Source organism: Rhinolophus sinicus, chromosome 14 (genome assembly GCF_057876585.1).
Source record: "Rhinolophus sinicus isolate RSI-liver-muscle chromosome 14, RSI-T2T, whole genome shotgun sequence".
NCBI lineage: Eukaryota > Metazoa > Chordata > Mammalia > Chiroptera > Rhinolophidae > Rhinolophus > Rhinolophus sinicus.
The window spans coordinates 28,482,686-28,507,797 of NC_142514.1; the positions used below are offsets into that span (position 1 = coordinate 28,482,686).

Genomic DNA, 25,112 nt, shown 5'->3' on the forward strand with positions numbered 1-25,112 from the left:
CAACTGCTCCCTCTCACCTGACTTCTTCCACTCCCCTTCTCTCGTCTTTTTTAAAAAAAAAAAAAAATTCCCCACGCTCTGTATTCTTCTCCAGCTACTGATCTCAGCCTCTACTCTTTGCGTCAAACTTCTTAAAATAGTTCTACCTGCACTCACTGTCTCTACTTCCTCACCACCTCTCTCCCTTCCTCATCCCATTGGGCCTGCTCCACTCCTTCCCTCCCTCCAAGGCTGCCCTTGCCAAGGTACCCAGTGACCAACTTGTCACCAAATCCAACGAACATTTTTCAGGCCTTATCTCACTTGACCTCTTGGCAGCATTTGACACTGTTGTCCACTCCCTCCTTCTAGAAACACTTTCTTCGCTTGGCCTGGCGCCTCTCTCTTCTGATTTCCCTCCCATGTCGCTGGCTGCTCCTTCCCAGCCTGAGTGGAGGCTCTGTCCTCCCTCTGCTCCTCTGGGGTTCCATTGAGCCTTCCTCTAAATTTGCCACATGTTTTCTGGATGGTTTCAGCTTCTCCCATGGCCTCAGTCACCACTTCTATCCTGATGCCCTCCAAATCTGCATTTCCAGCTCAGGTCTCTCTTCATGCCCCGTGTTCCTCAGCCCTCTCTATCTCAACATGTCCAAAATGGAACTCATCACCCCGCACATTTGCTCCTCCACTGGGGTCTCCTATCACAGCTTACTCATCGCAACTTCATCCATCCAGTGCCCGCACCAGAAATATGAGCCATTCTCCTGCATTGTCCCCATTTCCAATTAATCATGGAGTCCTACTTCCTGGAACTTTCTCCAGGCCATCCACTTCTCTTTAGTGCCACCACCGTCATCTCTCTATACTCTGAATTATTGTGGAGTCGTCTACTTGCTTTTCCTCATCAGTCTCACCTCCTCTAAGCCACACTCGACACTGTCTGAAGCACAAATCAGACCATGTCATTCCCTCTCTTAAAACTCTACGATGGCTCCCCATTGCTTTTAGGACAACGTTCATTAGGCCTGAGGGCGCCACTCCAGGGCCCTGGATCTGGCCCTCTCTGGTGTCCCCACTGCCCCTTCCCTTCCAACCCCCACCATCCAGAACTGCTGCCTGCCCTGGGCTGTCTGCAGGTTCCGGTGTCTCTGTTGCTTGCACAACGTGCTTTCTCTGCTTGGGGCACCCCCACCCTGTCCTCGTTACCTCCTTCAACAAGTCTTCATTGATTCCCCCACTTGGGCTCAGCTAAAGCCATCTTAGGGCTGCCCCCAAGCCCCTGGGCACATTGTCATCCCCTTGTCATCAGGCAACTGCTGTGCTATGCTTGTTAATTTCTTGGGGGGCCTGGATTATTCATTTCTGGCTTTACAATAAACCTGGCTGAGTGTAGGTGGCAATTAATGTTTCTTAAGTGAATGTGGCTCAGAGAGGTTAAGTAATAACCTCTTTTCTGCTCTGTAACACCCTCACCCCTGTACCATAACCCCGTCTCTCTAGCCTCTAAGCACGTGTCCCTCCAGGAATAGCCCAGAGAATCTGGAATTGAGCTCATGGATGACCCGCTCCCTTCTACCCCACTGCTTGAGAGTCATAACACTGATGTCCCCTACCTCATGTTGCAGACAGGGAAACTGAGGCCCAGAGAGGTAGTATAGCTTGGTGGTCCAGGTGGACCTGGGTTCAGGTCCCGGTCTTATGACTTTGGACAACCTTGTATACCTTTCTTCCTATCTTTTTTTCCTTTTAAATAACAGCTTTAAGAAGATATTCACATACCATAAACAACCCCCCTTTTAAAGTGTACAGTTCAGTGGTTTTCAGTATATTCACAGAGTTGTGCAGCCATCATAGTATACCTTTCTGAGCCTCCGTTTCCTCATTGGTCAACCTTGGGTGATTACGGTACTGCTCTCATGGGGTGATTGTGAGAAGTGATGAAAAATATGCATGTAGAGGGCTTGGCCCAGCACCTGGCCAACAGGAATCCTTGGCCAGCAGGGGCAGTTATGGGGTTACAGAGCAAATCGGGTAAAGCCAATGTTGGCATGAGACCTGCCTCCCCAGGGGGGCTTTCCTGGGTCCTGTTTGGTGGTGACTTCTGAGCAGTGATTTGAGCTAGGCCATCGTGGTGGTGATGGGGGCTGGGAAGGCAATGATTACAGTTGTTTAAAAAGCCTTGTGGTAGCTAATAATTGAGTCAGTCATAACCCCTCTCATTAGCTAAGCCAGTGATTCTCAAAGTGTGGTCCCAGGGAAGCAGCATCAGTATCACAGGGGAACTCTGTAGAAATGCAAGTTCTCAGGCCCCACTTCACACTTACTGAATCAGACACTCTCGATGTGGGGTCCAGAAATCAGTATTTTAATAAGCCCTCCAGGTGATTCTGATGCCGCTGTAGTTTGAGGACCGCAGTTCTAAGCAAACCGTTCACCTATTCCTTGCTGCCTTTCTGAATGAGTGGGATAGTCACAGAATGGTGGGGGGTGGGGAGGAAGGGTTGTGATAAATCTCACAATAAGCCCCAGCCAGGGAGAGCCTGCCAGGCAGTGCTCATCTGTCCCAGCTCTGTCTTCTGGGCTGGGCAAGGGCCCCAAATTGCAACCAGACATGATAGGCCAAGATGCTCCAGGAAGTGGTTGCCAGTTTGGCCTCTCTACTGGGGAAATTATAGAGGCCCGAGTCAACAATCTCCTGTGAGACATCTATTCTTGTACAGAGGGAGAAACTGAGGTCCCAGAGAGGGCCAGAGACAATCCTTACAGTCCTTATTCATTGCATGAATGAAGTCACAATCTGGTTCTGGCAGATACAGCCAGGCCCTAGCTCGGGTCTCCTTCTTCCTGTCTTCTCCCTCCCTGAGTTCCAGACATCTGCTGTAGTAGTGTCAGTGTGAGGACCCTTCAGGAAGTGCAAGGCAGCTTGGGGGTCAACCTGAGCTGTGCTTCCAGCCCCAGCTCTGTCATTGATTCACTGTGTGATCTTGAGCAAGTGTGTCCCTCCCTAAGCCCCATTTTCTCATTTGGAAGACGGGGACAATTATTCAGGTGCCTGGAACACAAGATGTTCTCTATAAACTAAGTATATCTGTTCAGCTGTATTGAGCATCTAGGGGAAGGAAACTCCCAGCCAGTGCATAAAGGCAGGAGGAGGTGAAGTTCGGGGGCTTTTTAAACAGCATATAGCAAATGGAGCTGGTGAAGGTTGGAGAGCTGCCTTCTCAGGAAGGATGCTGGGGAAACTGATGGGTTAGGGATGGATGTGCTGAGAGCTTTGGGAGTCTCTTCAGTGGATACAAACTGGGGGCTTTGGTGACACGGTGTCCTGATATTTGTTTAACGTGAATTTCTGCTATTTATTTACTCAGTCTTTCAACCATGCTATGACAAAATAAATAAATAAAGCAGGGTAAGGGGAGAGAGGGTGGGGAGGGGCCGTTATTTTGGAGAGAGGATGGTTGGGGAAAGCCTCTCCAAAGAAGCGATGTTTGAACAGAGTGCTGGATGAGTCAAGGAGCAATAAATAAGCAGAGAAAACAGCAAAGTGCAAAGCCTGGAGACGGAAATACATCTGGTGTGTTCCAGGAATGGCAAGGACATCAGAATGCTGGAGCCTAGTGATGGAGGGGTGAGAGGGGAAATCATCAAGTTCAAGGGGGGGGCAGATCTCACAGGGCCTTGCTGGCTACCCCGAGGGGTTAGACTTTTGCTCTCTAAGCATGATGGGAAGTCAATAGAGAGTTTTGAGGAAAGTGATGGTTTCTGGCTTTGCATTATAGGAGGACCTCTCTGGCTGCTTTCAAGAGAATGGTGTATAGTAGAGCCAGAGTGGAGACAGAGAGACCAGTCAGGGACAAGAAAGTGGTGGCTTAGTCAGGATGGTGAGCTGCGACCTGTTCAGAGATGTATTCTGAAGGTAGAGCCAATAGGAATTTCTAAGGGGTGGGATGTGGCAGCTAACGGAAAAAGAGAGTCAAGGGTACCCCTATCCGGCGGAGCTCCGGGATGGAAGGTGGTGCCATTGCCAAGAAGGGGAGACTGAAGAGGAGCGAGATTTGAGGACAAACTGAGAGTTTGGTTTTGGACACGTTTGGTTTGAGAAGCCATTAGCCATCCAAGGAGAGACGTTGAGTAGGCAGTTGGACATGTGGCTAGACTCCGGGGAGAGGCTGTCACATTCTCACACCTGCTAAACGGCAAAGGCTATTGTGGCAAAGGGGTGGGAGCAGCATTAAAAGTGTTTTCATCGCCCGTTTGTGTTTTTAAGGAAATTCATTTTAAAATTTATATTAGTTTGTTATTCTAAAAAATACTAGAAAATGCAGAAAAACAAAAGCCAAATCAGTCTTAACTTTGCCACCCAGAGAGAGATAAGTCCTGCTGACTCTTGGTATGTAGTATATAAAAAACATCTACAAAAAATTGAAATCACGATGCCATTAAAATTTTATAATCTGCTTTTTTCACTTAACCTATTGCGAACTGGACATTTGCAGATGAATAATTATTGGCATGGAAAGAAAAATATGGAGATAAAATGTTTTGACACACCCAGTAGACAGGCCCTAGTGTGGCTCAGTTACTTGAGGATCTGAAGTCAGCTGGGCAATGGGACTGAAGGATTTCTGTGTAGGGTTGTCGTGAAGGCCCATTAGGAATTGTCTGCAGCCTTTCCCAGAGGATGGGGCTGGATGAGATGACCTCAGGGAGGGCCCGTCTTCCCCTAAGCCCTGTGTCAGCGGCAGTCCCTGTCCCCCAGTGGATGTGGCTGCTGTGTTTTCTGTGGTTAATTACTGAACAGGAGAAGTTGGTACTCTCCTCCACACCTTATGTCTTTGCTGACTTAGCTCTTGACTGGAACTGGCCAAGGGGGCCTCCTCCTCCTTCCTTCATTCAAAACCCTTTACTGACATCTGGCAGCTAGCTCCGCTACCCAGGGGCATGTACTGGGATGCAGCCCTATACCTGCCCTCCAAGCAGGCCAAGAGCCCCTGTTTAAGGAGGTGTAAGTGGGCCAGAGTGGAGCCATGCCCTTTCCATGTCCTTCCTCCTGTCAGCCCCTGCTCTATAGATGAGACTGGCTCAGAGAAGATAGGTGACTTTCCCAGGGCCACACATACAACAGGACTGGTATTCAAACCCAGGTCTCTCTGACTCCCAGCCGAGGCCCCTGCCACTACAACACATGAACACAAATAAAGCCATGTAGAAAGCGACCTGGGCCACATACAGAAAGGCCAGCATTGGGAGGGGATAGTAGAGTGTGGGGGATGGGCATCCCAGAGGGATCCTCTGAGCAGGAGCATTGTGTGGGGGCAGGGTGAGCAGTCTCCGCAGGGTACAAGTCGGTGAGGTGTTTTAGGCAGAATGCAGCATCAGCAGTCCCAGGGCGGGAGAGTCTGCGGACATTTGGGGAAAGCTATAGGTCAGTCCACAAGGGAAGTGTTTCCAGAGAAGTCCATTCCCTCGGGCATCTCTTTCAGGGCATGCCCCCACCCCAAAGAGGAGCACTTCTGGGAGTCCAGCCACATTCCCTTTTGCTGCATCTGCAGCTGTAGCTCTCATCCTGCATCCCTCACCTATTCACATCCTCCCAAGGCCACCAGCATCTCTCCTCATACCCTTTCTCTTCTGCCCATCCACTGGGAAGTTAGGAGCCCTGGCTCTAATCTCACCTGTCCTGGACATACTGGCTGACCTTGGGCAATGCCTTTCCCTCTCTGGGCCTCAGTTTCCTCATGTGTGCAATTGGGGTTGAGGGAAGTGGTAGAGGAATTCGGTTCTAATGTTCCTTCTATGTCTAAACATCTGGTTCTGGGCTACTCAGCAGCTTCCCACTGCACTCAGGGGAGTTCCAGGCCTCCATGGCATGGGTCCATGCTGCCTGATTCTCCTCCCTACACCCTCTCCCTCTCTGCACCCTTCTCTCCCTATCTGTCCTCTCTGATCCCCTTTCCTTCCATAGCTGTCTCATTATTTAATTCCTTAAGAGCTCATGAAGCTGGGGGCAATTGTCCCAATTCTGTAGATGACGCCATGCTTCTGCCACCTTTGGGATCATAGGGAAGGGGGATCCCTCCCTCAGCCGCTGACCTTCCCTGGCCCCCTGGCTGACCTCTGGGGCACGTCTCTCAAGACAGCCTTAAAACTAAGCCAGGGACTGAGGCCACCACTCATGAGTGTCTGAGCCTGGAGGCGTTTCCTGACTGTGGGACCCTGGTCCAGCCTGTTCCTACTGCCAGCCCAGACCAACCTACCGCTCACAGCTGAATGACCACTTCTCTGAGGTGCAGCCCTGCATCAAAGGCAGTTGAGAAGGTTGTAAAATGTCTGTGAGCTTGGTAGCCTGGAGCTCGGGGGCTTCTCCATTTGGTGTCCAGCACAGAGCCACAACTCCAAGGAACTCTGATTCTTTTATCTGCTTTCCAGATAATTCTTCCCAAATAATGCTTCCCTCCTCCTCCAGCTACACAGCTTGCTGCCTAGTCTCCCCCGTTGTGTTATCCATCTAGCAGTCTAACCCCTCCCCTTCATGTTGCAATTGCAGATTTTTGCTGGTGTTCAGCTGCCTGGTGCTGTCCGTGCTGTCCACTATCCAGGAGCACCAGGAACTTGCCAACGAGTGTCTCCTCATCTTAGTGAGTGCCGGGGTCCCTGCCTGAGGGAGGCTGTTGAAGTAGCATCTCTGGGTTCGTAGTGAGGGTGGAGAGAGACTTCTCATACCATGGCTCAGAGAGTGGCTTGCTGTGCTGTGTTCCTGAGCTAGTGGCCATCCCTCTCTGGGCTTTATCTCCTGCTTTACAGCAGGTGTCGGGGGACCTCCTGCTTCTATGCCAGGGCTTATGATGGGCCTATAGATGAGGTGAGTAGGTCCCACTCCTTCTTAGGATCCCAACTGCTAATTCCACCCCTAGCGAGATGTTTGTTTTTGGAATTCTTTCCCCCTAAACAGAAGCATCTTGGAGGGGGACAGCTAACAGATAGCCACCCTTTATGTCACCCAGTCAGGGTTAGAAAGTCTGGGATGACTGGAAGGGGGGAGGTGGTCTGAGGAAATCCGAGTAACCAGGGACTCCGGGCTGTTTCTGGGCTGTGTGAGCTGAGCCCCCGTCCTAGAGATTGGAGAGAACTCAGGCCCCTGGCCCCACAGGAATTCGTCATGATTGTGGTGTTTGGCCTGGAGTACATCATCCGTGTCTGGTCTGCTGGATGTTGCTGCCGCTACCGAGGATGGCAGGGCCGCTTCCGCTTTGCCAGAAAACCCTTCTGTGTCATCGGTAAGAAGGATTGCCGCCCCACCCCTCGCCTGACCCTTGACCCCCAGCCCAGGGTTGACCCCCTGACCTCACCCCTGACCCAGACCCTGGCCGCTGACACAGACTCAATGGACCCTCCCAATCCTCACCACGGCACCACGATCCCAGGAACTCCCGACCTTGGGTTCCTGACGTGGGGTGGGTTGGTTCCCGGGTGCTAGCCGTGACCTCGCCATCCCTGCCCCTGCAGACTTCATCGTCTTCGTGGCCTCGGTGGCCGTCATCGCCGCGGGCACGCAGGGCAACATCTTTGCCACGTCTGCGTTGCGCAGCATGCGCTTCCTGCAGATCCTGCGCATGGTGCGCATGGACCGCCGCGGCGGGACCTGGAAGCTGCTGGGCTCGGTGGTCTACGCGCACAGCAAGGTGAGACGGCGGGGCGGGAGGGGGCGTGCCCGGGCCGCCTCGGAGTGCGGAGCGCCCGGCCGCCGTGGAGCCTGGGAGGGAGACCCGGAGGGGGCAGGGCCGGGGGGTTAAGGGGCGGAACAAGGTGAGGGCAGAAGCTGGGCCGGGCCGAGGCCAGAGGGGTAGGGCTTGAGGATCTCACTCAGAAGCTTCTGGATTGGGGTCTAAATGGACAACAAAGTGGGGAGCTGGGGCGGGTCTCAGGGTGGGGATGGGGTCAGGGCTAGATGTGGGGCCAGATCAAAGCCTGAAAATGGGGCTTGTGGGCGGAGGCCTGAGTTTGAAACCTGAACGGTTAAGGGCAGGGCCGGGGGTGTGTCCTGCGGTTTGGAGGGGTCCTAGCCGTGTGGGGAAGGCGGGGCAGGGTCTCCTTGAAGGGAGATGCTGAGAAAGAAAGGTTGGCAGAGCCGCAGCCAGGGAACTCCGAGAGGTGGGGTATTTTTAGCCCCTTCCAGAACATCTCCCTTAGGCCATTCTGAGAGCCTTCCACCTTCCCGCCTCCCCCGGGTGGGCACAGCGTCCCCACTCCTCATGCCCTTCCACTGCAGCCTTCCCTATGGTCTCACCTGCTTCTGCCCCCGCAGGAGCTGATCACCGCCTGGTACATCGGGTTCCTGGTGCTCATCTTTGCCTCCTTCCTGGTCTATCTGGCCGAGAAGGATGCCAACTCCGACTTCTCCTCCTACGCCGACTCGCTCTGGTGGGGAACGGTGCGTGAGGGTCTGTGCAGGACACCCCTTCTCCCTAGGACCGTCCATGACAGTTGTGACCTCCGATTCTGGGCTGAGGGCCTCTTGGCTAGGGCTGGGACCCCTATGACCAGCCGATATTTGCCCCAGTGGCCCTGCTTGCGCCTGCATCAAGTCCCCCATGTGATACCTTCCCCCTGACCAACATCGAGGACGGGGTAACTGTCTGTGCCCCTAACCAGTCCCCTTTACAAGTCCTTGTGACCAACCTCTTGCGGTCAACCACGGGGGCCCCTTCCCTCATGATCAGGCTTCTATCTGCCTGTGCCCCCACCAAGCTCCTTTTGGGAGGCCCCTGTGACCAGCCCTGTGGGTCACCTGTGTGTGTCCCCAGATTACACTGACGACCATTGGCTATGGTGACAAGACGCCTCACACGTGGCTGGGCAGGGTCCTGGCTGCCGGCTTCGCCTTACTAGGCGTCTCCTTCTTTGCCTTGCCTGCGGTAAGTCCCCTCCACCTAGGGTCGCCCCACCTGGGGGAGAGGGGCCCTGGGGGCAGAGCCTGCTAAGCCCCTGTCCTTCATTAGCGGTGGGCGGCACCTCAGATGGGCAGAGATTGCCTTTTGTTGTCCCCACCAGCACATTCCCCCAACCATGCTTATCCCCCTAGGGCATCCTCGGCTCTGGCTTTGCCCTGAAGGTGCAGGAGCAGCACCGGCAGAAGCACTTCGAGAAGCGGAGGATGCCAGCGGCCAACCTTATCCAGGTACAAGATGCTCAGGAAGCCCCTGGTGTGTCAACACTGTGTGCTGACCCTCGTGTACAGCTTCACAACTGTGACTCCACTTTGACGCTCAGCGAGGAGATGTGATTTTTCTGGGGTCACATGCTGGGATGAGAGCTGGGATGCTGACGCAGATTGTCGGAAACTCCTCCCTGTACCAAATGCCCAGTTGAGGGTTAGCTAGAGCAGCCCCATCTGCCCACTCCAGTCCCAGCTCTACATGCCTGGATGAGAGGCCCTAGGCCCCGGTAGAGATACCCATTAACTGTGCAGCTATCAGTAAACCTGCTCCACTCCCAACACCTTAATTCATTCCTCAAGCACTCACGCAAATGAATGTTGTGACTACAAACTGAGATAAATGCCTTGAAAGAAAGAAATGGTTCTTTGAAGGGCATTTAACAAGGGACCTGGCCTTGAAGGGGGTTTCAGGGAAGACTACCTTGGGAAAATGACACTTGAGCTGAGAGCTGGATGATGGGTAGGCATTAACAAGGTGAAGAGGTGAAGGGGAAAGCATTCAGGGTAAGGGAACAGCATGTGCAAAGGCCGTGGTGTGTTTGATTAACTTGAAAGAAGCTAGCAGGGCTGGAACAGAAAGCTGCAGGAGGAATGGATAGTGGGGAGATGGGCTGGGCCCAGACCTCGAGGCCATAGGGAAGAGTTTAACTTTTTCCTAAAAGCAACATGGAACCCCTGGCAGGGGAATGGGTGATATGATCAGATTTGTGTTTTGAAAAGTAGTGAATGGATTGGAGGGTGACCCAAGTGTGTGGGGGAGACCAGATAAGAGACTGCGTGAGGCAGAGTGCTGGGTGATATGGACTAGGGTTGTAACAGGTGAGATGGAAAGAAATGGGCAGATTCTGCATATTGAGGAAGTGAGATCAGTGACATCAGGAGTGAGGGAGAAGGAGGTGGCGGGGTGACTTCCAGGTTTCTGGCTTGCCAGCCTGATGATTGATGGCCCTGCTCACTGGAGTGGGACCAGATTAGGGGACTGAAGCATGTGAGTTTGGCTGGAGCATGTGGAGTCTGAAGGACCTCGGAGCCCCTGAGTGGCGATGCTGAGCTGGAACTGGATGTGTACAGGTATGTAGCTGAGAGGAGAGCAATGAGCTGGGCAGAGAAGGTACAGAGCCATTGCGTGTACACAGTAATGAAGCTCTGGGTGAGCTCACCCAGAGGGGAAAGAAAAGAGAGAGACGAGAAGATGGCCCAGAACTGGACTTTTAGGAACCTCAAATTTTCGTGGCTGGGCAGTGAAAGTTGAGCTGGCCAAGGAGCGAGAGAAGCAGTAGTCAGACAGGTGGGTAGAAACCAGGCGTGTGTGGCCTCCACTTTCCCCACTGTGCTCAGGCATTCTGATGGGGCATGGGCCGAGGCAAGGGCTCTGATTTGTGTGGCTTTGTGACTCAGCCTTGGCTTCTCCCTGGCCTAGGGTGTGTACGAGAGAACCCCTTTGGGACACAGTTCAGGGAATGCTGGCACAGCCCATGTCAGCCTGCTCCCCAGCATGCCACACTCTGACTGGCCCCCCACATCCCAAGTCTGACTGATTCCCCTCCTTATCTCTCCTCCCCAGGGTGGAACCCTGTTCCCGATCCCTGCTATCTCCAGCCACCAGGCCAGCCTTTCCTTCTCAGCATCCCCTGGGACACAATGGTCACTGTCCCCTGGGAGCTGGCCTTCCGAGGGGCATTGTAGGGGCAGGCGGCTGGCACTGTCCATGCCGAGAGACAGCTGGTATTGTGGCGCCCATAATTAATGAGACAGTCTGGCAGCTGCTCCCCAGCCCAAGCCAGGGGCCTAGGCAAGCAGGAAGTAAAAATATTCCTGTCCTGGGAGTGTGCCTGGCTGGTGAGGTCAGCAGTGGGCAGTCCCTTAAGGACAAGAGGCACCCAAAGAAGGGGGGCATCCAGGGCCAGTTCTGCTTTGTCCCGCCTGGCAGCTTCCAAGCCTCCCTGCCCTCACTGGTCACCCACTCACAGTACTCCCTGGCTCTTCTTTCCTGGAGGGAGGGAGACATTCCTTCCTCTCGTCTGACCCTCATCCCTCCTACAGCTGAGGAAACCCTGCAGGTCCATGGATGCTGAGGGGATGGTAGGTGATGCTCTCTACTCCTGCACCCCATGGGCAGTGACAGGCAGCTGGGAAAGATGGGGTGGCTTATTAGTAGTAATGACTCACTCAGCATTCATTCCCCCAAACACTTGCAGAACACCTACCATGTGCTAGAGGATACACTGGTGACCAAGACACAGCTTACAGTCTAGAAGGAGAAAAATACATTAATCAAATACACAGTGAATTATCTGTCAGCTCTGATAAGGGAGATTACAGGAGGGTTTAACAGGGGAACTTGGCATTAAGTGCCAACTATATGCCAAGCACTACATTTGGCATTTCACATCCATTCGCCCATTTAATCCTCACACTACCCAGTTAGGTAAGTAGTATTACATCCATTTTGCAGATGAGGTAACTGAGGCCCTGCAGCTTTACTAAATTTGCCCCTACTTGTAAGGGGCACAGCTGGGACTGGAAACCTCTATCTGCCTGACGACAAAACCCCAGTTCTTAACTCCTGCACTCTAAGACCCCTGGCTCTGAGGCTGATCTGCTCATCACCTTACGGAAGTAATTTCTCTCTAGGCTGCCAATTCTTTGGCTAGTCCTTCTGCTGGCTTTGGAATTGGAATTGGAATTGGCGTCTGGCTCTGCGTACCCTTCAGCTGGCCCAATGCCTGGGTTCTCTCAGGGGCAGAGGGTGGGGGACTGAGAGGCCTCTCTGATGCCTGTCTCCCCCTTTTGCTTTCCCCCGTACCACCAGGCTGCATGGCGCCTGTACTCTACTGACACAAGCCGGGCCTACCTGACAGCCACCTGGTACTACTACGACAGTATCCTCCCGTCCTTCAGGTAGGCCCAGCTGCAGGGGGAGGGGGTGGGGAGGGAGGGAAGGCTGACGGTAAGGCCCCTTAAGGACGAGTGGCTGGGACTCAGCCCTGGAGGGTGGGAAAGATGATGGCTCCCAAGGAAGTATCCGAGGCTGGTTCTGCAGATTCTACTAACTCAGAGCCTGGAATGTCCTCTGTCCCACTCTCTACATCCAGGAAAGGCAGCGACACTGGACACACAAGGCGTTGGGTGGACGCTGCCCCTCTCACTGAGCCTGTGTCCTATGGTTCTGGCAGTCCTATGCTCACCCAGAGTTGATGCCACTCAGCGTAGTGGCATAGCCAGCTCGTTTCCCCTCAGTCTGAGTTGAGGGCAGCGTTAGCCCTTGCCAGCCTGCTGTGTTGCAGCTGGGGGGAGAAAGTGTGGGATGGGCAAGAACAGGTGTACCAAAGTTGGGTGGTGCAAGGGCCCACACAGCCCCCCTGCGCATGAATATGTGCCTGTTTTCACTGTGCTAGGCAGTGGCCTTAGGACCCAGAAGTGGGTTCGCCCCTGTGGCCCAGGCCAGGGTAAGCCTGCACAGGGGTGGCTCCACACAGGATTATGAATAGTCTCATCAAGGTTCACGTGGCCAGGTGTCTGGCCAGGCCCTCAGGTAGGAATGAAGACCATGGAGCACAGCTCAGTCCCGTGGGCAGGCGGGCATCAAGTGAGCGTCAAGGTGGGCCAGGCTGCTGTGCTCAGCACTTCTGCGGTGCCTTTTTTTGCCTCATTAGTTCTCCAAGAGCAGCTGTTGCGTGATCCCACTCATTCCTACACCTGGCTGCCCCCCTCCCTGCCTCAGGGGCTTCCCAGGGGAGGAGCAGGCGAGAAGGGGCTAGGAAAGGGGGCTCCCAGAATCACACTGGTTCCCCCCCATCTCTCCACCTGGCAGAGACAAGCTCCCACCTCAGAGACAAGGGAGGGTGATTGGATTAGAGAAGCCACCCTTCCCAGGAGGAGCCTTAAAATGACTCAAAGCCAGGCCTTGGGGTGTGGGGCAAGGGCTGGTTTGTTAGAAATATGATGGGTATGAGGGGGAGGGAAGATTTGGGGGTGGGGTAGCCTTGGGTTCTTTGCTAAGAGAGACAGAACTTGGTTTGGAGATTCTGGGTCCACTGGGCCTCTTGCTCCTTGGACCTCAGTTTCCTCATCTGTACAATAGGAAGGCAGAAAAGGGAGATATCCTCCTTGGGTTATGTAAACAGTAAGTAGCCTGGAGAATTAGGAAGAAGCTGAGCCCCCAATCTAGTTTCTAAGAACCCAGAGCTGCAGGGAAAGGAAGCTGGGCTAGCCACCCTATTAAATCTCCCTCCTCAGCCTGAGTTTGTGCCCTATAATCCAGAGTGAGATCTGGAGGGTAAGGATTTTAGGGCTGCCGCTGGCCTCTGGACAGTCAGGCACACCTCTATATACAGGCACTCAGCTTGATGGGCAGAGTAAGCTGGATTTGAGCTCCCATTTGCCCCCTTGCGATGGTGCCCTGGAGTTGTGCTTAGCTTGCACAACCATACTTGGCATCCCTGAGGATTTCCCAGGAACTGAGTGTAGAAAGGGAGGGAGGAAATGCTAGTCTCTCCCAGCTTGCACCCCTGCCTGCTCTGGCCTGGGGTATTTGCTGAGCACCTCTAGAGAGGCAGGGCCTGGCAGGACCTGAGCTCAGGAGCTCGGTGCCTACCAAGTGAGGGGGTGGTGCCACGGCCCTGCCTGCTGCTGATGGAGCCCTCTCCTGCAGAGAGCTGGCCCTCTTGTTTGAGCACGTGCAACGGGCCCGCAATGGGGGCCTACGGCCCCTGGAGGTGCGACGGGCGCCGGTACCTGACGGAGCGCCCTCCCGTTACCCGCCCGTTGCCACCTGCCACCGGCCGGGCAGCGCCTTCTTCTGCCCTGGGGAAAGGTAGGGGCCCTTTGGGGCCGCCACCTCCTCTTGCTTTTCCTCCTTCTTTTCCATTTTCTGTCTCATCCTCTCTCAGACCTGCCTCCAGCCACTACATGGGTGTCTGGGCCTGTTCTGGGGACTCCCAGGCCTTGTCATGAGGCTTGGTCAGTTGTCGTCAGACAGCCTGACAGGTACAGACTGAGAACCTCTCTGGAGAGGCCAGGCTGAAGTAACCTTTTTGTCACCTGGGAGAGTGGGAGATCCGTCCATACCATCCTGTCCTGTCACCTCCTCCATTCATTCCGTTGTCCTCTTTCTTTCTCTGTTTCCACATACCCCTCACTCTTCCGTCCCTGCACCCCCATTCCCTCCCGGGAAGCTGGAGAGAGGAGGAGGCCGCTGGCCACAGGTGCTTACGGCTCAGGTAATCGTGGGCACCATCCTGGGGTGTGAGGGCAGGGACCCCCTCCCCCAGCATGTTCTCTTAGAAGAAGGGGCTTGACACTGACTTGCCTCTTGGGAACGAGAAGCCAGCTGGAAAGAGAGCTCTGTGGCTAAGACCCGCTGTAGGACCTACGTAAACTCAACCAATGACTAATGCTCTTGTCTTGTGTAACCCTTGTCCACAGCTTTGCTAATCCCAGACGATCCTCCTGGGATTCTCCCACAATGCCTTTCTTCCGTACTGAGGGACATTTTGCTGCTCCCAACAGTCTTTTTCCCCTTGACCTGACTCTCCTGGAGATTTTGCGTCTTGAAAAAAGAACAAAGAAAGAACAATGCTTACCCCCACATCAGTGTTCATAATAGTGGAATTTCAGGCCTATTTGGATAAGGGATGCTCTATAACTCACAGTATAGGAAAGTGGCTGCTGCCATGGAGGTGTGTAGCTTTGAGGTGAAGGATTCAATCTCCCCTCATTTCTCCCCTGTCCCCTACCCATCTCTTTGTTTTGTCTCATCTTCACACATCATCCCTGCATCAGCCTGTCGGACATCTGGGCCTTGAGCCTCAGGTGTGATGCTGAGCCCCGGGGAGGGGAGACGAGGTGAGCCGCTCAGAGGTCAGGAGGAGGAGGTGCGGCGAATCTTGCCTCTGCCACCTGATGCTGGGTGTCCCTGAGAAAGTCATCAAGTCACTCCCAGCCTCTGGGTCCTGGGCAGAAAACCAGCGATGTCTAAGCTGATCAGGAGCTCTTGGTTCTCTGGGTTTCTGGGCTGAAAAGCCTGGGGAAAGCGGAGGAGGTGGTTTTGATGCAGGGGTCCCGGGTAACAGCATTCCTTTCCTGTTCTCTGGCCGAGGGTGCTGAACAGGAAGTTGAGAGGCGGAGCCCTCCAGGGGGCTGGAGGGAGGGGAAACAAGACTGCCCAGGCCAGGCCGGGAGCTCCCTGGAAGAGCATTCATGGTGCAACCCCACTCAGATTTTCTGTCACTGCCTGAAGGCTGTCACTGCCATCCCCATCCCCATCCAACCTAGGCCTCCAAGTAGAAACGCAAAGGTTTTGGTGTTTGTGCAACGCTGTCTGGCTGATCCAGGGTGCTCTGTAGCTGCCAGTTCACTCTGGTCCCACCTCGCCTGCATAGGAAGGATCTGGGGATGGAGCTTAGCCTGGAGCTCAGCATCTGTACCGCCCTGCACAGCAGCTCGGGGTCTCTGGGCCCCCGAAGGCCTAGGAACAGATTACTGCTGAGTGCTTGGCCATTACTAACTCCCAACCTTATGTCTTGTCTGTTCTGAAGTGTCTGTATGGCTGGGGCTTGTGGTCATGGTAGTGGAGTGTTCCTTCTACTGAGGGATCCCAGGGGGCTGAGCTGTGACTTCTGGGAGATCAGGCGCCAGGCTCAGGACAAATGGCCATATCCTTAATCTTGGCTATCTGGGCCTTATGGGGTGGGTCTCCCAGATGGGACCTGACACACATACACACACACAGCTAGTTGTCACCCCCTCACTGGTGCTTGTGGATGGACCCAGGCTGAGCACGTGTCCAGGACTCCAGGAGCAGGACTTCCTGGGGAATGGCATTGTCAGGTCAGCGCCGCCTGTCTTTGGGGTTTTGCCATGAGACACTAAAGCAGTATTTCTCAAAGCATGGTCCACTGATCTCTTGTATCAGCATCCTGTGGGGTGTTTGTTGAAGAATGCTGATAGCTGGACTTCTCCCCAAGCCCTCAGGAGGAGAATCTCTGGAGAAGAGGCACAGAATCCTGCATATTTCACTTGCTCCCCAGGAGATCCTCATGCAAAGCCTGAGAACCTTTGCAATCTAAGAATGTGGCTGGTGGATGATTTGTGTGGGGGGACTTCTCTCCCACCAACAACAGGAGGCCGGCCCCATTTTGGCAACTCCCCATGCTCTGTCCACCTGTCTTTTTTCCCACTAACCTCTGTTTGTGTCTTGTTCTCAACTTTCCAGCCAGATGTTTAGTAATAAACGGAGTTTCTTTCGGATCCACGCCAGCTGGAGACCGAGGTACCCCCTCGCCTGCTCCTCCTGTCCCCATTCCTCCTCGCCCAAGCCAGTTCAGGGGCTGGAGAGGGGACAGGATGCGCCAAGGACAAGGTGCATGTGCCTGCCGCCTGCCATCTGCTTGGGGCCCTGACAAGCCCCTTGCCTTCCAGGGGACGCCTCTGCCAAGTCTGGGGGCATGGGCTTGGTGCCCAGTCTGCAAGGAGGGAACTTATAGAAGCCTTGGGATGAGTTCTGGCTCTGCTGCTGACTCCTTGTGTGATCTTGGCCAAATTGCTTCTCTTCTCTGGACCTCAGTTTCCCATCTGTGGAATGGGCAGATTGAACTAGAGGCTCTCTGAGGGTCCCTCCCACTCTGGCTTTTGCTGGGCCTTGAGTTTAGCTTCCCCACTGCCCACCTAGGGACCTAGCAGATGCCTGAAGGAACTGGGATTGGCACCTCCCTCCCTAACTCCAGAGCCCAGCTCTTTTAGCTGCATCACCACTGCATTCGTATTTACCTGTCCTGTGCCAGGCCCAGCACTAGGGACACAGTGATGAATAAAATATGGTACCTGGAGAATTGCAAAGAGTGATTGCTATTCAGTATGATGAGTGCAACAAAAGGAGGAAGCAGAGGAGCTATGGAGACAGGGTCAGACATTTCCTCCCCTCCTCCCCCCCAGGAGGCCCAAAAAGGAGTGGGCGCGAAGGAGGGCCATTCTAGGCCCAGGAAGTGGCAAGGTGAAGAGGTGAGAGAGAGCACAGCTGTGGCAAAGGACCGGGCAGCCCATCGTGCTCAGACCTGAGAGTGGGAGGTCAGGAGCTGAGGTTGGGAGCAGAGCTGTTTCATGAAGAACCCAGAAGCCCCGTGTGAGCTTCATCCTGCTGTCACTGCCCGGCAGCTTGGGCCCATGGAGTCCTGGGTTTCCCAAAAGTACCTCTGGAGGCTTGTCCCAGGAGTAGAAGATGAGTGACCGAGATCCTGGCTGTGCTCTGTGTGAAACACCCAGAGACAGTGTTTCTTAGAAGTGTGGGTTCTGGGTCCAGACCTGGCCACCACTCACTAGCTAGGGGTCCTTGGGCACCAGTGCTCTGTGCCTCAGTTTCCTCAACGTAAAATGTGGATGATAATAGGATCTGCTTCCTTTCAAACTGTGCCTGACTCATACAAAGTACTATATAAATGTTAGCCGCATTTGATTTGGCATATTGAGCAGTTAAGAGCTTTCTTATTTTAAAAATGAGCTTGGAAACCTTGGCTGTAGGAAACGGGAATACACTGAAGGGTTAAGCTGAGGAGTCTCTGGGTCAGATCTGCCCCTTTACAAGATGACTTTGGCTGTGGGGGCATGGTGGGCAGGAAGGGCAAGACCAAGTCAGAGGGGCCAGCCATGAGGCTGTTTCCACAGTCCTAAAGAGAGGGCTGTATGCAGCATCAGAAGACGTAGGCTGCCTCTCTTCCCCCCGTGAGCTTGACCTTTGGCAGGCAGATGGTGAGTCCTTAAAGAAATTCCCTGTGGAAGTGAGTACAGGGCTTGGGTCCAACAGGGTAATCAGAGGGCAGTCCGTGCCCAGTTTGCCCTCCCCCACAGGACAGCCCCAGTCAAGCACCCCTCATCCATCTCCCAGGCACCAACAGAACCCTTCGATCAGTTTCTTTACCTCAGCACCATTGACATTTTGGATTTGATAATTCCTTGATGTTGGGAGTTGTCACATGCATTGTAGGATATTTAACAGCATCCCTGGTCTCTACCCACTAGGTGCCAGGAGCACGTCCCAGTGTGACAACAAAAATTGTCTCCAGACATTTCCAAATGTCCCCCAGTGAACAAAATCACCCCCAGTTGAGAACCACTGCCCTAGACCCTGTCCTGATTTCTGTTCTAATCTTGACTCCTTCCACAGGAGCTCTGTGACCTTGGGCAAGTCATTTCACCTCCCTCCACATCTATAAAATAGGGATGGAAAATATGGAACCACACAAAATGGCTGAGGAACTGAGGCAGTCAGATAGGACCTTGCGTGTTTGAAGGAGCCTGGGGAGGGAGGGCGCTTTTTCGATGTCCAACCTGTGCCAGGTTTCTTTCCATTTTCTTTGAGCTTTTAGGCTCCAAAGAGGCTGATGTGAGCCATTTTCTGGGTCCTGCCCAAGTCGCTGGAATTCAGGGCCACCCCTGGGAAAACAGTGCCTACTTACATTAGAGAGGAGCCCAGGCCTCTGGCTGGCTGGAAAGTTACAGAACCCCCACAACCCAGACTGGAAGCTCCCTCAACCATCACAGAATCAGAGCTGGAAAGGGACCTTTCAAGGCCTCTAGTACAAGCCCCCAGACCCTTTCCTCCATAAATCCTGCTGAGTGCAAGCTCAGTCTTGCTTGCACACTTCTTGTGACAGGGAGGTTACCCCCTACCCCCAGAATACCACTGGAGTGATGTGCTGGGTGCAGAGATCCGGAGTTCTGGCCTCTTGGCTGAGTGCCAGGGCCTTCTCCACCTCCCTCTCTTCCTCTCCCCCTTGGAGGAGTGGAGGACAGAGGAGGGGTTGCACGGCCGGGCGGGTGTGGGGTGCTTGCTAGCATGAGGAGAGCTCGAAGGAGTGGCTCTGCTAAGAAAGTTTGGGAGAGCCAACCTCAAACTTTGGTTGGAATCTTTGGGATGTGTTGAGGGGATACTGGGCCAGCAAACAGCATGCTAGATTGCAGGGGCCACCCCGTCCTTCCCTTCTGATTTCGAGGCCCCAACCCTTGACCTATAACTTCTCCCCTCTGGGCAGAGGCCCCTGCCTTTGAGGATGGCCCTCCATCCTGGCTGCCTTTCCGAAGGTGCCCCTGGTTTCAAGATCTCCCTTACCTCAGTACCTTGGCTCTATACCTTCCCTGTACCCCATGCCTTGGACATGGGGGACCCCGGCTACCACCCACCCCTGAAACCAGAATCTGACCTCTGCTCCACCCTTGATACGAAAGTCCCTGAGAGTATGTGACACATTCTTCTCCCCCAGTTCCTGCCCTACCTCAGGCTTCCTCTGACACTGGCTCGTGCTCTGCTGAGTCAGGGCCCCAGACATTTGGGATGGAACGGGCCAGAACCTGTCTTTAGGGGTCCGTACCAGTGGCAAGCCACAGCAGGCAGGCAGCAGTGACACCCACAGGGCGTGGGATGGGGGACGTTTGCATAGGTCCTACACCGACAGCGATAACATGGTCCTTGAACCTCTTGGACACAGAGTTACTCTACCAGGTACTGGTTAACCAGGGCCTATCCTGGGGAACCTGAGGCTTCCCCCCACCTGTCTTCCTCCGAGGTTTGGGGGATGTGGTGGGGAGCTGGGGTGTGGGGAGGGCAATGTCAGCTCGCGCAGACATGCGCTTGTGTACTCACATGAGCACAGATGTGTAGGTCCTGCTCCTACATGTGTAGGTTCAGTAGGCAGACGTGGGGTGTGGAGAGCTTTGGGGGAGGAATCCATGGTCACGGGCAGGATGTCAGCCCAGGTGGGCGGAGTACAGGAGGGGAAACCACTGCAGAACAGGTTATAGACCTTCACTGGGAGCGCGGGCACCAGGCGTTCCCTGAGCAGACATGTGGGCCCAGCAGCTAACCCCACAGGGAGAAGGCCACTCAGTAGGCCAGTGGACTGCACACTTCCAGGGGCACCATTTACACTGAAGTCTGTGTGATGGAGACCTTTGGAATTTTCCAGTGCGCTACCTATGCAGTCGTACCAGGTTCTAAAGCCCCGACCTGACCAGTGTGGAATTAGATAGCTCCAGCAGTGGGGGAAGGAGGAAAACATAAATTGGCACATGTACACACACATGCCAACATATGTACACACACCAGTACCTGTGTACCCACAGTCACATGCATGCCTGCGAACACATACATACACCCTCAACTCCACGGAGCCTGCCCCTGTGTACATGGGGCTTACCTCAGTGTACTTGGCCAGGCGAACTTCTCCACCCCTCAGCAGCCTATCTGTGCCCAGAATGGTCACCACTTCCACCCCACCCATCCACCTGGGCCAACCCAGCTCCCCTGTCCTCCTGTCTGTCTTTGACTCCTTTCTTGGGTTTCTCTCACGCCTTCCACTCTGACATCTGTCTCCTGTGCACCCCTTATCTTTCTGGGCAACGAGGGGTGGGAGGTATGGTTGGGGAGAGGACCTGCTCAGACTGACCCTGAATCAGCTTCTTGTAGAAGTTAGGGCTCCCCTCACCACACCCTTGACCCATCCCAGGAAGTTCCACTTGGTGGAGAAGCAAGACCAATAGCCACCCCCAAGTCCTGAGTCAGCTGTGTTCCCAATCAGGCCCAGCCCCGCCAGCTAACTTGGCTCTCTCCCCCACCCGACCTGCACTTCCAGCAGCCGGATGGGCATCAAAGACCGAATCCGCATAGGCAGCTCCCAGCGGCGGACGGGCCCCTCCAAGCAGCACCTGGCACCACCGTCAGTGGCCACCTCCCCGAGCAGCGAGCAGGTGTGTGAGGCCACCAGCCCCACCAAGGTGCAGAAGAGCTGGAGCTTCAATGACCGCACTCGCTTCCGGGCTTCTCTGAGACTCAAACCCCGAGCCTCTGCCGAGGGTGAGCCCCTAGGGGTCTGGGGCCCAGGACCTACTGAGGGTGGGAGGGTGGGAATAGAGTCCAGGCTGGGGGTAGAAAGACTTGGCTCTAGTCCTGACTCTGCAACTGATTGACCATTTTGGGGTACCCATCTTCTGGTCTGTAAAACGGGCATCATGATACCTGATTTGCTAGGCTCCAGACTGTTTAAGAATCAAATGAGCATGCAGAGGGTGGCATTTGATAGTGGTTAAGGGCACAGGCTTTGGAGCCAGGCTGTCTAGGTTTAAATTCTGGCTTTACCATTTGTCTTGGCATGTTTCTCTGGGCCTCATTCTCCTCATCTGTACAATGGGGACAAGAATAGTATCCACTTCATAAGATTATTGTGAGGATTAAAAGAGATTATCCATAGAAGATGAACAGAAGAGTTTTTGGAATATAGTAAGTGCTCAACCAAGGCTAGCTGCATTACAAATGTGCTTCGGAAGGAGCAGGAGTCCATACTCAAGCGTGAGCCTCAACTGTGTACTGCCCTACACTGGATTATCGAGTTTATTTCTCCTAACCACCCTGGGAAGTAGGTTCTGTTTTTATCCCCATTTCACAGATGTGGAGACTGAGATCTCTCAGCTAGTCAGTGGCAGAGCTGCTATCCTCAACCAGGTCTGTCTAACCCATAGCCCACGCTCCCTACACCCCCCTCACCCAGCCCAGCCTGCAGATATGATGCTGTGAACCTGGAGGGGGTCCCTTTTTAACCAGTTAGAGAGGTCACCTTTTTAGTTGTAGCTCTGCTTCGGACTTGCACTGTGACTTAGGCAAGATACTGTCCCTTTCTGTACCTCAGTGTCCTCTCCTGGAAAGCGAGAGGGCGAGAGGGTTGGACCAAGGCCACTGGAAAAGTTCTCCCAGCGTTGACATGCTTTAGATATGCTGGGTGGGAAAAGGAGGGGTGGGTGCACAGGATGGAGGATTGGGACAAGAAGCCCCTTTGGGCGGGGGGACCCAGCTATGCTGCCTTTGTCTGTGCTGTGACAGTCTCCAAGATACGGCTGGCTGACAACTCGGAGAGCCCTTTCCTAGAAAGGTATAGAACCCCACAAACCAGTCTTTGGGAGGTGCTGACCCCCTAGCCGGGCCATGGCTGGTGCCTGGGGCCTGGGGCCCCTTCCGTGCCCAAGAAGCTGCCTGGTCTCCCACTACCTCCTGCCCCTGTGGGGCCAGGACAGCATCACCTCTGTGCAGTGTAGGGCGCCAGCCTTAGAGAAGCCATTTCTCTTATCCGAAGGGAGAATGACTTGATTTAGGGGCCTTCCCCAGCAGCAGAGCTGGGCACGGGAGCCATCTCCTTGAGCTCCCTTCCCTCTTGGCTGAAGGATAAGACTGTGGGTGTAATTATGTGCTCCTTTTCTCTGCGACTCACTGTCCTGAGTGGTGGGACCCGTGGGGCTTCTTCCAGGGCTCTGTGCAATTTGCCCCCGGCCAGACCAGATGTGCCCCAAAGCAGCTCCCAAGCACCTGGCCAGCGGGCAGATGTTTACCCTGACTGGACATAGGGAGATGGGCATGCAACAAGCTGAGGTTTGCCGCCCTGGGTAGGGCAGCAAGGGGGGCTGGAGCCTGGTCTGCCTTGTGCCCCAGGAAGGTTCTGGGCCCTTTCTGGGCCTCTGTCTCCCTACTGGTAGCTCTAAGCGTCGTTTGGCTTGTGATGGTAGGAGGTGGGAGTAGTCCCTGGGCCCCCTGACTACCACCTGGGACCCCTGACTTTCCAGAGGGCCCCTCGGAGGAAGTGGCAGAGGAGAAGAGCTACCAGTGTGAGCTCACAGTAGAGGACGTCATGCCTGCTGTGAAGACGGTCATCCGCTCTGTCAGGTGAGCCTGAGGCCTGAGGTGCAATCAGCATCCGCCTGCCCCCGTTACTGCTCCGCACCTGGGGCCTGCCCTCATGTACAGGCCTGGCCTAACTCCCAGGCACACCAGCTGCTGCCCACCTGGCACCCTTGTCGGTGCCTGGCTGGCGGGACCCTGGAGTGTGGGTGGGTGGGGGACATGGCATATGGCTCCCAGCAGGGTTTGCTCATACCAAAGGCTGGCAGGGTGGGATGGTGGGCACAGCTGCCCATCACGGTCCATCTCCTCAAACCCTCAGTGTCCTCTCTGCTTCTCTGCCCTGCCTCTCGCTCACTTTATGTCAGGCTCTCTTCTCTTTATTTCTGTCTCCCTCGCTGTGTATCAGCATCTGCCCGCCTCTCCCTGTGTCTCTGTCTGATGTGCTCTTGCCCTCCATTTCTGTGTCTCAGACTTTCTCTCCCTGGGTGTCTTGACCTCAGCCTGTCTGTCTTCCCATGACTTCTAGAGCAGTGGGTTTTAAACCACAGGTCCCAACAGTTTGAAATCAACTTAGTGAAATCAATTTAGTGGGCCATGGTCAGCTAAAAAACAGAATAGAATAGAAAATATCAGTGTGCATCCAGTAATTAGAATAAATACTGTTTATGAGACTTATGTTTCAGTTACGTGCATGTGTGTAAATATGTAGTGGTTTCTGATGTAAAATATATTTCTTATGGTGGGTCTTGGGCAAAAAGTTCAAAAGTCCCTGGCCTACTGGCTCAACTGGCTGTCTCCCTGCATCGACAAGTAAGGGGGGACCAGAGTCTCCTAAGCACTTAGTCACGGCCCAGCCGTGGATCTGGCCCCCAAGATCCTTGGCATAGAGTCCTGGCCTAGTTTCCATCTCCAGCTTACAGCTCTAGTTCCAGAGACCCCTTCACCGCCAGGCCTTCCAGACTCACCTCCTCTCTTCCCTGGCTGATGCACCTGCCCTCTAGCCTCTTCCCTTTGTGATCCTTTTAAAGTCAGAGTCAACTGGACACCCTCCACCCCGAGAATCTGAGGCCTCTCCCCACCCTCTTTTTATACATCCTGTCTCTCCCCTCCAAGTGACTCGCTTCAGGAGCACAATGCCTGAGCTGCCACCTCCAGGTCAACACTCCTTGGCCATCCCACAGACCCCTCACACCCAGCATGCCCCAAATCTGTTCCTTCTCCCGGGTCCCCACTTCAGGCAGTGACAATACCATCCATGGGAGTTATCCTAGACTCAGACTCTGAAGCCTTTCAGTCCCTTTCAGTCCTGAAATGCTCAAAGCTGTTCCATATCTCCACCCCACTACCCCCGTCCAACTCAGGCCCATCCCTGGAGCTGGTCTTCCTGACCAAATTTCTTTCAGGGAATATGCCCCAGGTTCTCAGCTTCGTCCCTCCCTCCAGGGCTGGCAGAATGGTCATGCTAAACCAGAGTAAACCACACGGCACCTTCCCCAACTTCCCGTTGCCCAATCTCTTTCAGGGATTCAGAGCTCTTCAGAGTACCCTCCTCAGAGACTCCTTCTCAAGGACAATCTCTTTCCCTGTCTTCTCATATGCCCTCCCCACCCCCTGTGAATTAACCCCTTTCTTTCCCTTCCTGTTCAGCTTCTTTGAACTGGCTCGCATTCACACACCTCCATGCCTGCCTATGTTGGGAAAGCCTCCCTTTGTCCCCCTCCTTTTGCCCCGGGACTGGAAAGTATCACTCTCAAGACTTGTTCCCTGACCTCCCCAGCAGAGGTCTCCCTTCTCTTGGTCCCCAGGCCTCTTTCTCTGTTCTTTAACATGGCCCCTGTCAACCCATAATTGCCTGTGTCCTCTGTCTCCCGCCTCAGACCTGGGCACCTAAGGCCAAGTATTGGATCTGACGCCCTTTAGGGTGCCCAGGGTCCAGTACAGCGGTGCTAACAAACATTTGTGGAATGAATGCAAAACTCTTTCTCCAAGCTATCGTCAGTAACGGTTTTCACAGATGCCTGCCTTGTGTCATACCTAGCAGAGAGCAACCAGGACCTGTTCCTGCCCTCGCAGGCTAATGCAACTACAGATACAGACAGACATATTAAAGAATACGAAGGAAACCTACGGGGTCCGGGGGCGGGAGCGTGCTGGGCAGGTAGGGATGCTGGGAGACCCAACAGAGGATGTTTGTGGTGGCCCAAGCAGGAGGTGCCCTGCTGCTAGACAAGGGGGTAACAAAGGCACAGAGAGGGGGCT

The 25,112-nt window shown here is 54.3% G+C and overlaps 1 protein-coding gene across 4 annotated transcripts in view; it reads left to right on the forward strand.

The window, feature by feature from the left end:
• Nucleotides 1-25,112, forward strand: part of KCNQ4 (potassium voltage-gated channel subfamily Q member 4) — a 54,294-nt gene that overhangs the window by 23,858 nt on the left and 5,324 nt on the right. For 2 of the 4 annotated variants that reach the window (XM_074334501.2, XM_074334505.2), the window contains exons 2-11: nucleotides 6,527-6,617; nucleotides 7,130-7,256; nucleotides 7,486-7,661; nucleotides 8,285-8,410; nucleotides 8,784-8,894; nucleotides 9,062-9,157; nucleotides 12,009-12,097; nucleotides 13,851-14,012; nucleotides 20,821-21,041; nucleotides 22,796-22,895. In XM_074334501.2, coding sequence (XP_074190602.1) covers nucleotides 6,527-6,617; nucleotides 7,130-7,256; nucleotides 7,486-7,661; nucleotides 8,285-8,410; nucleotides 8,784-8,894; nucleotides 9,062-9,157; nucleotides 12,009-12,097; nucleotides 13,851-14,012; nucleotides 20,821-21,041; nucleotides 22,796-22,895 — 1,299 coding nt within the window. Of the gene's footprint in view, nucleotides 1-6,526; nucleotides 6,618-7,129; nucleotides 7,257-7,485; nucleotides 7,662-8,284; nucleotides 8,411-8,783; nucleotides 8,895-9,061; nucleotides 9,158-12,008; nucleotides 12,098-13,850; nucleotides 14,013-14,373; nucleotides 14,419-16,412; nucleotides 16,470-20,820; nucleotides 21,042-22,795; nucleotides 22,896-25,112 lie in introns of all 4 variants that reach the window. The other 2 variants (XM_074334504.2, XM_074334503.2) reach the window with 2 other exon arrangements.